Genomic DNA, 14,379 nt, shown 5'->3' on the forward strand with positions numbered 1-14,379 from the left:
TATCAGCCATTCATTGTTAGCCTTAGTTGGAGTGACCATAGAATTCTATGGGAGTGACCTTACTGAGTAAAGAATTTGCCATCATTCCTTCCCTGGTCGTCACTAGTTAACGCTGCCACAAAGTCATAATTATGGCTAAACCCTGCCCATTTCCACAATTACTCTTCTTGAAAATAGATTTTAAATCTAACCCTAACTAATGAAGGCCAAATTTGATGCGTTAGGGGGTGGTATGTGAAAAAGTGCTGTAATTTCTAAATGGTTTACTCAAATTTCTAAACGGTTTACTCAATATGGATGAAAATACCCTCAGATTTAAGCTGACAGTCTGCACTTTAACCTCCGTCATGGTATCATTTCAAATCAAAATTGCTGGAGTACAGAGCCAAAACAACAACAAAAGTCTCACTGTCCAAATTTTTTTATAAAATTGACACATTAATATTTCAGTCGAATTTAACATCAGGATCGAACAACAAACCTGTTGTAGGCCTGCATATTCAGTGTCATTGACTGACAAGCTGGCATAGTCTTATCTCTTGGTCAAGCTGACCATTGTTGACACATGGTTGGTTCATCTGAATAACAAATACTTGTTCAAGGACTTCAATAGTGTTGAGGACTAGCTTGGACCAATGGCTGGTCCATGTTCAAGTGCCAAAACTCGTCGGGTTTTGACATTAGTAGTATTCTAATTTATCACATTCTCTAACATATTAGAATTGATCATAAATGTACTGATTCAAACCTAGACAATATATTTTATTTAGCATTGTGTTGCATCATTATTTTAGGCACCAACTGTCTACTGATCTCTACTGGGTTCTACTTCTAAAGTACAAGAGCCTTTGTGTACATTTTTATTTTGTGGTTAGATAAATAGAGAAAAATAACTCATGTAGTATTTGAAGAAAAATGAAGGTCGTAGTATGCATAAGTTGTTGGATAAAACAACACGTGATTCTCCAGATAGTTTTCATTAAAAAACTGACTTAGATGGACATTGATCTGTAAAGGGCTAAATGGCAGTGGGGCAGGTTAACCTAACCTATGGGTGTATGTGGCCACCTCAGAACTCGTGATAACCCACTCAACAGGCTTTATTATGAGCACATACTGATCTCAGCTTATGTAACGTTAGTTAATTATATATTTTATTACGATTGTTTTGTCGACAGAAAATTTCTTTAAAAGGCGGTCTGGGACTGTTGTTCCTCACATCACACTGGTCATGAGAGCAGTAGTACTTGCACTGACTCTAGCCCTTGTGGGTAAGTACAGTTTTTCTGTCTTATTCTAGTGCGGATATTATAACTAACTTCATGTAAATATAACTAAGTTATGTAAATATTGAAATGTACAATTCTGTATCTATGACATCTTTTGAAAAACATTCAGTAACATATTGTGACAATAATTTTTGTTTTATCTTGTAGCGAGTCAATCTGTTAACTTTGGTAAGTACATATTATTTTTATGGATTTTTACTTATGTTTATTTGGTAGTTTCACTTCTGCATTTTTTTTCTAGTTGAATAAATTAAGTAAAACCAGTTCTCAGATCACAAGATCATCAAATATGTTTTGATTGTTATTACAGCCCCTGATTTTGCTGCCAGTAAGACCTATGTGTACAAGTATGAGGCACTGCTCCTGGGTGGTCTGCCTGAGGAGGGTCTGGCTAGAGCTGGAGTAAAAGTAATCAGCAAAGTTCTTATCAGTGCAGTTGCAGAGAATACCTACTTGCTGAAGGTATTTGTTATACATGAAGTTCACACACAAACAATATCTTAATGTGATGTCCATTACATTGACTAATACATCAATTGATATCTCCTTGTAGCTTGTGAACCCTGAGATCTTTGAGTACAGTGGTGTGTGGCCCAAAGATCCTTTCGTCCCAGCTGCAAAACTCACTTCAGTCCTGGCTGCTCAGTTCTCGATTCCCATCAAGTTTGAGTATGCCAAGGGTGTTGTGGGTAAGGTATTTGCCCCCACTGCTGTCTCTGAAACAGTGCTGAATGTCCATAGAGGTATCCTGAACATTCTTCAGCTCAACATCAAGAAGACACAAAACGTCTATGAGTTGCAGGAGGTACAACTTGTATATGTTCATATGTAGATGCAAAACATGTTTCAGTAAGCAATGTTTGAGTTCCTCACTCATGCTCTCTTTTGTGTTAGTCTGGAGTTCAGGGAGTGTGCAAGACCCACTATGTGATCAGTGAAGATGCCAAGGCACAGCGCATCCATTTGACCAAGAGCAAGGATCTCAATAACTGCCAGGAGAGAATCAGGAAGGACTTTGGTCTGGCTTACACAGAGAAGTGTGTAGAGTGCCAGCAGGTATGAGCATAAGTATCTATTTTGGGGGTTGGAAAAACATAACCAGAAACACTTCACATGACAATACAACTCTGTGTTTTGTCTAAACAGAGAGGGGAGGCCCTGATGGGAGCTGCCACTTACAACTACATCATGAAGCCCGCTGCCAGTGGTGCTCTGATCTTGGAGGCCACTGTTACTGAGCTCCATCAGTTCACACCATTCAATGAGATGTCAGGAGCTGCCCAAATGGAAGCAAAGTATGTTGACTGATTTGTGGTACAAAAGGAAAACATTTTCATTTTATTAAGCTTATAGGTTTAAAAGTTTCCCATGAACTACCTTTCACAGACAAATGTTGACCTTCGTTGAGATCAAGAAGGATCCAATTATTCTCCCCGGTGGTAATTATGTTCACCGTGGATTCATCCGGTATGAGTTTGCCACTGAGATTCTCCAGATGCCTATTCAGCTCCTTAAGATCAGCAACGTACGTGCTCAGGTACAGTGACTCAATGACTCTATCTATTATTTGATACATAAGCCTGACAATATGTAAAGCCAAAGATGACAAAGGTTTAATACAAACACTTCATTTGAATTGTTTAGGCTGTGAAGATCCTGAATCATCTGGTCACATACAACACGGCAGAGCTCCATGAAGATGCTCCTCTTAAGTTTGTGCAGTTTATTCAGCTCCTGCGCATGGCAAAATCCGAGACTATTGATGCCATCTGGGCTGAGTTCAAGGACAAACCAGCTTACAGGTAATTTTTCAAAATATTTTTTTTTCTGGGACAATTGCTCAAACAAAGACACAATGACAGAAATACTTTTTTTTTCAGACACTGGATCCTGGATGCTGTCCCCTACATTGGAAGTTCAGTGTCTGTGAGATTCATCAAGGAGAAGTTTTTGGCTGGTGACATCACTATTTTTGAGGCTGTTCAGGCTGTGGTTGCCGCTGTGCATATGGTGGCTGCTGATCTGGACACTGTCAAGCTTTTTGAAGTAAGTAAACCTTTAAATGATGTTTATGCATTCTTATAGATTTCCTCATTAAGATGACTAAAAATGGTGGCATGAGGTGGTCTAGTGGTTAACACCACTACCTTCAACACATATGTGACCCACTGCCTCGATTCAGTCTTATGTAGCAACATTTGGTGTTTAAAAAAAAAAAGTAGATACTCAGATCTACAAAACGGTATATCATACACCACAGTTGAGGAACAATGGGAAAGTAATTCTGCTTTGAAAGTTGGTTAACTTGTAACCCCACTTATGAGAAAATGTCTCTTGAATATTTTTCCTACACCTACTGGAGATCTTCTGCGTTTAAACCTATTCAGCATCGTTAGCACCCTCTTAAGCCTTAGCCCCACCCATCTCTTTAAGGATTCACATGTGAGACCATGAGCTAAACAGAGTGAGTATGGTAGTGTAGTAAACAACCAAAGATTTCAAGACTAAAAGTGGTGAAAGTAGTAGCCTAAAATAGGGAAACGCTCCAGGTAAAAATACACTTTATCTAGTCCTTGGCCTATATCCTAATCTGACTTTGAAAGTGTCCGGATAAAAATATTTTATAAATATTTTATAATTATACATTATGCTTACCCAGACACTTGTCCAAAACTGATGGGTCATGTGAAATAAATTCTATAACCACCCCCAGCCACATGTAGCTAAGTGGATGGTTACTATTGTCTGGATATGTACACATGTTCATGAAATACAATCGATAGCCGTAATCAGCAATTGCAAGTGGCTTTCTGAGATGCAAATAATATTACTACAGAGATCATACACGTGCCGTTAGCTAGCAAGCCAGCAAGCTAACATTTGCTAGCTAGCTAACAGTACGCTTTAACTTGCAATGAATATGACTTTCTGACAAAATTTGAAACGAATAATATCTGAGAATGTAGCTACACTATTACCAGTATACATGGATGAATACTTCATGGCAGCGTGTCTTTTCTGTTTGGTTTGTAGCAAGCTACAGCTTGTTTGGCCCGTTGTTGTGTCAAGTCACTTCGGTTCACACTGACTGTGTGCAGAAAGTAGTCCATCACAACCTTTCCCCACTAATCTTTGTCAATAGCACCTAATAATTTCTGGGCAACAATGTTGTTGAGCGCAGTAGCAACACATTTGCAGATCTCCATGGCTAGCATTATATCTTTCAAAAAAGCCACTGTAGCAAGGATTATTGACACATACCGAGCAGCTCATGTTATAGACAGAAGTGTGCTACATATCAGACCAACACAAACTCATCTCTCGGCATGTACAGCCCATTCATTAGCCCATTCATTATCTCAGCCAATCATGGCTAGCGGGAAGATATTTTTCCATGGCTAAACCAACTAGGCTCCTAATTTAACAATTGTATTCATATTTACAGATGGCATACAAGTTTGTTATGAAGGCACATGACAGTTCACATGTTCCAGGAGGCATTTCTGAAAGAAAAAAATGCAAATGCCTCTCCTGTGAAGTAGTGACGTGCGACATACGCCTAGCTTTTTGAAGCTGGTCACATATGTGCTTGTGACCGTCTGGTTGCGAATCCTGGACCCACTTTACTCCTTCTACACTGTCCTATCTCTTCAATATTTTGTAAGAAATGATATAAAGATGACTCAAAACAATATCTTTTTCACCACCAGAGCCTAGCTTTAAACCACAAGATTCAGACACACCCAGTTCTACGTGAGATCACCATGCTTGGTTATGGTACCATGGTTTCCAAATACTGTGTTGAATATCCCAACTGCCATGCTGAACTTGTGAAGGTAAACTGGATGTATTTTCCTATAATCAATTTACATTTGAGTCACTTAGCAGATGCTCTTACGATAGCTAGGTGAGATAACAACATATCACAATCGTATCAAGTACATTTTCCCTCAAAAAGATTTATCAGCAAAGTCAGTGCTAGTGGGATACTCTTCAAAGAGGTAGGGTTTCAGACATTTTCGAAAGATGTCATCTCACGTATATGATGATCTACTGATTGAGGTTATTCAAACATATCTACTGTACATGTCTTCCCACAGCCCATCCACGAACTTGCTGTTGAGGCTGTTGCTAATAGGAAATTTGAGGAACTCTCCATGCTTCTTAAAGTTCTGGGTAATGCTGGCCATCCTGCTAGCATTAAACCAATCACAAAGCTCCTGCCCGTGTTTGGAACTGCAGCTGCTGCTCTGCCCCTGAGAGTCCAGGCTGATGCAGTCTTGGCCCTGAGGAACATTGCTAAGAGGGAGCCTAGAATGGTGAGTACAGTCCCTCCATTAAATTGCAAATGACAACATCATCATTCTCATTGGCGAAGTCCATTCAAATCTCTGCATTATTGTTGTGAATTAGGTCCAGGAAGTTGCTGTGCAGTTGTTCATGGACAAGGCTCTCCACCCAGAGCTCCGCATGCTTGCCTGCATTGTTCTGTTTGAGACAAAGCCCCCAATGGGCCTGGTGATTACTTTAGCTAACATTCTGAAAACAGAGGAAAATCTGCAGGTGGCTAGCTTCACCTACTCTCACATGAAGTCCTTGACCAGGAGCACTGTCCCTGACTTTGCCTCAGTGTAAGAGCACTCTTTCACCTTTACATGTCATTAAATCTCTCTCAATTTCTATGGAATCAGGTTGAATAACATAGGTACTATTCCTTCATTTTAGTGCTGCTGCCTGCAATGTTGCTGTCAAGATGCTCAGCAACAAATTTAGAAGATTGAGCTGCCACTTCAGTAAAGCCCTCCACCTGGATGCCTATAGCAGTAAGGAACTGTCCACAAGCAAGCCCCTAGCCTCCATATATCTTCCTTGGCTTGCAATGACTGACCCATAGCATCATTCACTAAATATCAACAAAGTCAATCATTAACAGTCATTTTTCCCCATCTTAAAGGTCCCCAGAGGATTGGTGCTGCTGCCAGTGCTTTCTACATCAACGATGCTGCCACCATTTTCCCCAGAACCGTCGTGGGCAAAGCTCGCACCTACATTGCTGGAGCAGCTGCTGATGTTCTTGAGGTAATGGCGTTTTTTCAAAGTTCGTTGAAATGATAATGATTGAGTACATTTAAAACACTTTTTAACTGTTCAAGCTTAATGTCTGCCCCTTAGGTTGGAGTGAGATCTGTGGGAATCCAGGAGGCTCTTCTGAAAATCCCCACAGATCCTGAAAATGTTGACAGGATCACCAAGATGAAGCGTGTCATTAAGGCTGTAAGTATCAACGATCACTACGTTACACATTTATCTTAAATTGCTTCAATCCCTGTAGATTTTAAAATTAAATTGATCAATCAGGTTTGCTTTACTCGTCTATCCACAGCTGTCTGACTGGAGGTCCCTAACCACAAGCAAGCCCCTAGCCTCCATATATGTGAAGTTCTTTGGACAGGAAATTGCCTTTGCCAACATCGACAAGTCCTTCATCGATCAGGCACTTCAGGTACAACAAATGATATAACTTAATAGTCTCCAAAAGTATTCATAAAACATTCACAGTTGAGGGACAAAACAGCTAAACCTAATATTATCCCACAGCTTGCCAACAGTCCTTCTGCACACACTTTGGGAAAAAAGGCCTTGAAGGCACTGTTGGCTGGAGCAACTTTCCAGTATGCTAAGCCCCTGCTGGCTGCAGAGGTGCGTCGCATCTTCCCCACCGTTCTTGGTTTGCCCATGGAGCTAAGTTTCTACACTGCTGCTGTCGCTAAAGCAGACCTCAATGGTAACTATATCATAATAGTTCTTGCTAAGTAATTAGTAGTTCTTCCCTGGATCTCTGATCTCCCATATGAATGTGCTTTATCTTTATGTACATAGTCCGTGCCACTCTGAAACCTGCTCTGCCTGAAACCTTCCATGTTGCCCAGCTATTGAAAACAAACATTCAGCTACATGCCGAAGTTAGACCAAGGTAAGTATAAGACCAATATTTTCTGATGACATCATTAGTACCACAAATCTTGGTAAATTTAACAAATGTCTCCTCTTCCTGTAGCATTGTCATGCATACATTTGCTGTGATGGGAGTGAACACTGCATTCATCCAGGCTGCTATTATTGCAAGAGCTAAGGTCCACACAATTGTCCCTGCAAAATTGTCAGCAGAGCTTGACATCGCTCATGGCAACTTCAAGATTGAAGCTTTACCTGTTTCCGCTCCTGAGTATATTGTTGCCACACAGTAAGGGCAATCTTTTTCTTGGTCAGAAAAGAGGATGTAATAGCTGTTTACATTAAGTTCATATTTTTTTAACACGGCTGCCGCACTACAGTTTTCTTGAGATCTATGTTCCTTCAAACAGCATTGAGACCTTTGCTGTGGCAAGAAATGTGGAGGATGTCCCAGCTGAGAGAATAACTCCCATGATTCCTGCCCAAGGAGTAGCAAGAAGCGCACAGCAGTCCAGGGAGAAGTTTACATCTATGATTGCAGCCTCTGCTGCCTCTTTTGCTGGAAGTTTGGTGAGTTTGTATGAAATACTTGTTCAAAACTAAATTCACACAAGAATTGCCAATCAGAAATTATTAACCACAGACCCCAGACATTTGATACATTTTGTGAATTTATATAATTTTTTCAGTCAAGATCTTCCGAGATCATCTATTCTGATTCGCCATCCAAGTTCAAGCCCATCACACGGATTGAGCAGACAATCTGTGTCGAAAGGCTTGGAGTCAATGCATGCTTTGAATTTGCCTCTGAGAATGCTGCCTTCATCAGAAACACTCTTTTCTACAAAATGATTGGAAAGCATTCAGTCCTTATTTCTGCGAAACCATGTAAGCATTAATTTGGTAATAAGCAAAATTCAGCATATACTTGCAACAATTTGTTTAGCTATTTCTAATGCATTCCATTTTTAGCAGCATCTGAACCCGCCATCGAGAGGCTGGAGTTTGAAGTGCAAGTTGGACCCAAGGCTGCAGAAAAGATTATCAAAGTCATCACCATGAACGAAGAGGACGAAGCTCCAGAGGGAAAAACTGTACTGTTGAAGCTCAAGAAAATTCTGGTGCCTGATCTGAAGAATTCCTCCAGTTCCAGCAGCTCTCGTTCCAGCAGCTCTCGCTCTAGTAGTTCCCGCTCTAGCAGCAGCTCTTCCAGCTCCTCCAGCGCTCGCCTCTCCAAGGTAAGGCTACTGTTTCTCACAAAACTCTTTGAGTCAGATATTTATGGAGGTGACAAACAAGGCACACACTTGTTGCAAACATACATAGATGTTAAAAATGTGAAGAGAATGTATTGAATGTAATGGTATTTTTACCCAAATAGCCTTACGGCCCCAACGACGACAACCCCAACGACCGCAAATTCAACAGGTATCACAAGGTACAATATTGAGGAATTTTCATCTACGGTATGGTTTACAAAAATACATGTTTGTAGAAAAGTATTTCCGTAAATACCCTGATGATTTGTTTTGCTGTTTGTTTGCAGGACTCTCAAGCCACCTCCAATATAATCTCCAGAAGCAAGAGCAGTGCCTCTAGCTTCCATGCCATCTACAAGCAGGTGACACTTCACCATCATAACTTGAGTCAAGATAATCATCTCTTTCATTGTGTGCCATTGGGAGTGAGCGCAGAGATGAATTAAGCTTTAAAATGTGTTTCTCTTCTCAGGCCAAATTCCTTGGCAATACTCTCGCCCCTAAGGTGACCATCCTCTTCCGTTTAGTGAGAGCTGACGATAAGAATGAGGGATACCAGGTTACTGCTTACTTGAACAAAGCTACTTCCAGACTGCAGATCATTCTGGCTGCCCTTGATGAGAACGACAACTGGAAACTGTGTGCTGATGGTGTTGTGCTCAGCAAACACAAAGTCACTGTAAGATCAAATATCTTGTAAATAGTGCTACAATATAAGTTTTCTGATCGTTTTTTTTATTGTTTAGGTTGTACTGTGGGTAGCAATAATCACTATTGTATACTAAAAAAAAAGTACACTTTATTTTGTTCTCCTAATTAGGCCAAGATTGCTTGGGGTGCAGAGTGCAAGGAATATAACACCTTTATCACTGCTGAGACTGGTCTTGTTGGTCCAAGCCCTGCAGTTCGTCTGAGGTTGTCTTGGGACAGACTCCCCAAGGTTCCCAAGGCTGTTTGGCACTATGTTAGGATGTACGGTTACTCATTTGTAATTTACTAGTGATAGCTGAATAATGTTACAGAACAAATCAAGAACAACTTCTGATTTGTGTAACCTTTTCTCTTCTAGCGTGTCTGAATACATCCCTGCGTACATCCCATCTTACCTGGCTGAATTGGTTCCAATGCAAAAAAACAAAAATAGTGAGAAACAGATTCAATTAACTATGATTGCAACATCTAAAACGACCCTGGATGTCATTCTGAAAGCACCCAAGGTGAGGAACATTGTTTTTCCCACAATAGCATTTTCTGCTGTTTTATTTCCCCAGACTTCTCTTCTTGGTTGACTGTTTCTGATGAGGATTTGTGTATCTAAATCACAGATGACACTGTATACACTGGGCGTGACCCTCCCCTGTTCTCTGCCCATTGGGTCTGAGACTGATCTTACTCCCTTTGATGACAACATTGTTAACAAAATCCACTACTTGTTTTCTGATGTCAACGCAGGTAAGCAGAAACAATAAAAAAACAAAAAAACAAAACAATGTAACAGAAAATTGAAAGTTACAACATTAAAAAAGGCAAGGAAGGTATAAATTAACACTATTGTTTTCCAGTTCAATGTAGCATGGTCAGAGACACATTGACCACATTTAACAACAGGACGTACAAGACCAAGATGCCTCTCTCTTGCTACCAAGTTTTGGCTCAGGATTGCACCATAGAGCTCAAATTCATGGTCCTGCTGAAGAAGGATCACGCATCTGAACAAAACCACATCAATGTGAAAATCTCTGACATGTGAGTATAGAAAACAATTGCTTTTGACACAAATATATTTCTTAGTTCCATCAATAACATAATGTATGAAATGTTATCTTTGACACTTCCAGTGATATCGACCTGTACACTGAGGACAATGATGAGGACAATGATGAGGACAATGATGAGGACAATGATGTGATAGTGAAGGTCAATGGAATGGAAATTTCCAACGACAACCTCCCATACCAGGACCCCTCAGGTTTCTCATGCTCCTTCAACTTTATTTATCAACATCACAATAACTAGAATAATCTAATGTACTGCAGTAATAAGATAATAGAAAATGGCCTCATCCATAAACCACAACATTGTTTATTTTCTTGCCTAAGGTTCTATCAAGATCAAACGGAAGGGTGAAGGCGTGTCTCTCTATGCCCCAAGCCACGGTCTCCAAGAAGTCTACTTTGATAAGGACTCATGGAAGGTGTTTGGAATCTTATGTCATAATATCAATAATACTGTATCATTCAATTTATGAATAGCATATTACTTGTTTAAAGGGTACTGAAACATAAGCTACAGTCGTTCTAAGTTGTTGTATGATTTTGGCACTCAGATTAAAGTTGTGGACTGGATGAAGGGACAGACCTGTGGACTCTGTGGAAGGGCTGATGGCGAAGACAGACAGGAGTACCGTACACCCAGTGGCCGCCTGACCAAGAGCTCAGTCAGCTTTGCCCATTCCTGGGTGCTTCCTTCTGAGAGCTGCCGTGATGAGTCTGGTAAGTCTTAGTCTACCGCTTATGCTGCATTACAAATGTCCGTTCATTTAGTTAACATATTATTACTGTACCTCTCTATCTCAGAATGCCTCATGACGTTCGAGTCTGTGAAGCTGGAGAAGCAGGTGATTGTTGATGCCGAGGAGTCCAAATGCTACTCTGTTGAGCCTGTGCTGCGCTGTCTGCCTGGATGCCTCCCAGTGAGAACCACCCCCATCACCATCGGTTTCCACTGCCTGCCCGTCGGTGAGTCTATAATGGACAACTGTTTTACTGAAGACACCATACTGTTCTGATGTATACAATAAATACTGATCTGCAGTTCCTAATTTCTTACTTTCTTTCCTATTACAGATTCCAACCTGAACCGTTCTGAAGGTCTGAGCAGCATCTATGAGAAGAGTGTGGACCTGAGCGAGAAGACAGAAGCCCATGTGGCCTGTCGCTGCTCTGAGCAGTGCATTTAGTGCTCTGGTGGAGCAGATACTGTAACTTTTATAACAGAAAATATGTCATTTCACATCACTGAGATGTAACCTACAACATTATTGAACACTCAAATTGTAATAAATCCAACTGTGCATTCAAAGATGGTCTCTGATACATTTTTCCACGTTTTCCATTTGCAAAAAGAGCCCTCTAATAAGAGAAATTTAATGGCAATCACTTTTCATGGTGAATTATGAAATAAAAAAAGATATATAAAAAAAAAGAACCTTCAGCTTGACAGAGGAGTTATATTGTAAACACATCCAACTTGCTATGACTGTTCAGTATACCATTTCCATTGCACTGCATCTACAACAAATACAATAGCTTAGACCAATATTTTTTTGTTGTCATCACAATCAATTGAAGGTGAAAGACAGTTTGTCAATTTCATAAATCAATGTAAAAAACTATATCTCTTTTCACATTTGGTGTTGGTGTATCAGCAACATTTCACTAAAAGTACATTCTAAAATTATATCCAATATTTAAGGAAAAAACTATGTTGACTATGATAACAAATACATTACGCTGTCTGACATTCAAATGTATAAAACTACATGACCTTAACAAAAAGGTAATACAATTAAAATACTTTTGGCATGAAATCTATACAAATGACATCTACAAACAAAAACATTACCTTAAAAACCACACTAATTTGTCCCTCTGTCACTCATCAGTCAAAATATAATGGCTCTATCAAAACACAGTCAGGGGCCTTGTCCGTCCCAAAAAGACTTGGCCTTGCCCCCATGGCAATCCAACTCGATGGATTCTCCATTCACCGAGCGGACAGGACATTGGATTCAGGAAAATTGACAGGGGGAGGGGTCTGCCTCTTCATCAACACTAAATGGTGTCCTGACTCTACCCATTGGAAGTCTCTACCCATTGCTCACCCATCTTGGAATACTTGATGGACAAATGCCAAACTTTCTACCCCCGAGAGAGTTTTCAGCTGTTATCGTGATTGCTGTATATGTTCAATCTCAGGACAAGAAAAACAGGCAGGAAACCAGGCACCCAGAGGCTGCTTTTCTTGTTGCCGGTGATTTTAGTTCCTTGTCATTAAGACACATAATGCCCAACTTCCATCAACACAACTCCTACGCCACAAGAGGCAATAAAGACCAATGCTACTCTAGCCACAAGCAAGCATACAAGGCCTTCCCTCATCACCCTTTCGGCAAATCAGATCATGACTCTATACTCCTGCTTCCTGTCTACAAGCAGAAGCTCAAAGGGGAAGTACCCATGATGCGTTGCATTGAGAAATGGTCCTCTGAATCGGAGGCTATGCTACAGGACAGCTTTGCTAGTGCTGACTAGAATATATTCCGGGACTAAGCCAATAGCATTGATGAGCTAACCTTTCTCCGTTACCGGCTTCATTAGGAAATGCATCGACGACGTTGTCCCCACAGTGAAGGTTCGCTGCTTCCCCAATCAAAACATGTGGATTCAGATGGTTTGTTATGAGACTCAAAATTGAGCTCAGGTGCGTCCTGTTTCCATTGATCATACTTGAGATGTTTCTACAACTTGATTGTAGTCCACCTGTGGTAAATTCAATTGATTGGACATGATTTGGAAAGGCACATACCTGTCTATATAAGGTCCCACAGTTGACAGCGTATGTCAGAGCAAAAAACAAGCCATGAGGTTGAAGGAATTGTCAGTAGAGCTCCGAGACAGGATTATGTCAAAACACAGATATGGGGAAGGGTACCAAAACATTTCTGCAGCATTGAAGGTACCCAAGAACAAAGTGGCCTCCATCATTCTTAAATGGAAGAAGTTTGGAACAACCAAGATTCGAGCAATCGGGGGAGGAGGGCCTTGCTCAGGGATGTGACCAAGAACCCGTTGGTCACTCTGAAAGAGCTCCAGAGTTCCTCTGTGGAGATAGGAGAACCTTCCAGGAGAACAACCATCTCTGCAGCACTCCACCAATCAGGCACATGACAGCCCACTTGGAGTTTGCCAAAAGGCACCTAAAGGACTCTCAGACCATGAGAACAAGATTATCGTGTCTGATGAAACCAACATTGAACTTTTTGGCCTGAATGGCAAGTGTCACATCTGGAGGAAACCTGGCACCATCCCTACGGGGAAGCATGGTGGTGGAAGCATCATGCTGTGGGAATGTTTTTAAGCAGTAGGGAATGGGAGACTATTCAGGATTGAGGGAAAGATGAACAGAGCAAAGTACAGAGAGATCCTTGATGAAAATCTGCTCCAGAGCACTCAGGACCTCAGACTGGCGTTGAAGGTTCATCAACCCTAAGCACACAGCCAAGACAACGCAGGAGTGGCTTCGGGACAAGTTTCTTAATGTCCTCGAGTGGCCCAGCCAGAGCCCAGACTTGAACCCAATAAAACATCTCTGGAGAAAGCTGAAAATAGCTGTGCAGCCAACCTGACAGAGCTTGAGAGGATCTGCAGAGAAGAATGGGAGAAACTCCTCAAATACAGGTATACCAAGCTTATAGCCATACCAACTGTATGAACATCAACCATCAGACCGGACCTGCAACTGCCTATTGAGCATAGCTTGTTTGAGTTGTAGACTCCATGTGACTTTAAAAATGTAAAAATTGTAAAGGACTTGGGTTGATGCATCTGGACAGTAGGAGCTTACTTCCTAAACTGGATTACATCAAGATATGGGCTATGCAGACAAATATGGGCATGCTGGTATTGACTGAAACATTCTGGACTCTGATATACATATTGAGGGTTATAATGTGTTCAGAGCTGACAGACAGGTTGAGGTAGTGGAGTGGCCATTCTTATAAAACAATATTTTCTCTGTCTCTTTACTGAAATCCATTTCCCTTGCCCAAAAATGTGAGCTACTGTCTTTAAGCCTTTGTCTGGTGAAAAATGTAT

The 14,379-nt window shown here is 40.9% G+C and overlaps 1 protein-coding gene across 2 annotated transcripts; it reads left to right on the forward strand.

The window, feature by feature from the left end:
* Window positions 1-1,162: 1,162 nt before the first annotated feature.
* Window positions 1,163-11,599, forward strand: LOC120052700 (vitellogenin-like). 2 transcript variants are annotated; one of them, XM_038999762.1, is made up of 34 exons: window positions 1,163-1,271; window positions 1,437-1,457; window positions 1,600-1,751; window positions 1,843-2,094; window positions 2,184-2,345; window positions 2,436-2,584; window positions 2,676-2,826; window positions 2,934-3,091; window positions 3,170-3,335; window positions 5,000-5,125; window positions 5,390-5,608; window positions 5,703-5,920; window positions 6,015-6,112; window positions 6,244-6,368; window positions 6,462-6,563; window positions 6,673-6,792; window positions 6,888-7,074; window positions 7,170-7,263; window positions 7,348-7,533; window positions 7,655-7,814; window positions 7,934-8,132; window positions 8,217-8,482; window positions 8,626-8,682; window positions 8,791-8,865; window positions 8,976-9,182; window positions 9,324-9,475; window positions 9,573-9,720; window positions 9,829-9,955; window positions 10,066-10,249; window positions 10,342-10,472; window positions 10,603-10,697; window positions 10,830-10,995; window positions 11,080-11,241; window positions 11,350-11,599. In XM_038999762.1, the coding sequence occupies exons 1-34, from the start codon at window positions 1,232-1,234 to the stop codon at window positions 11,460-11,462; spliced, it is 4,968 nt and encodes a 1,655-aa protein (XP_038855690.1). In that variant the 5' UTR covers window positions 1,163-1,231; the 3' UTR covers window positions 11,463-11,599. The 2 variants fall into 2 exon arrangements, with proteins under 2 accessions (XP_038855690.1, XP_038855691.1); XM_038999763.1 differs by having other exon boundaries at window positions 8,220-8,482.
* Window positions 11,600-14,379: the final 2,780 nt, after the last annotated feature.

This window comes from Salvelinus namaycush, chromosome 8, assembly GCF_016432855.1.
Source record: "Salvelinus namaycush isolate Seneca chromosome 8, SaNama_1.0, whole genome shotgun sequence".
NCBI classification, from domain to species: Eukaryota; Metazoa; Chordata; class Actinopteri; order Salmoniformes; family Salmonidae; genus Salvelinus; species Salvelinus namaycush.

Excerpts from the sequence above, each read along its gene's own strand:
- LOC120052700 (XM_038999762.1), top strand. The coding sequence starts at position 1,232 with ATGAGAGCAGTAGTACTTGCACTGACTCTAGCCCTTGTGG. Across the intron at positions 5,609-5,702 it reads CTAAGAGGGAGCCTAGAATG|GTCCAGGAAGTTGCTGTGCA; the intron begins GTGAGTACAGTC and ends GTTGTGAATTAG. Across the intron at positions 9,183-9,323 it reads TCAGCAAACACAAAGTCACT|GCCAAGATTGCTTGGGGTGC; the intron begins GTAAGATCAAAT and ends TCTCCTAATTAG.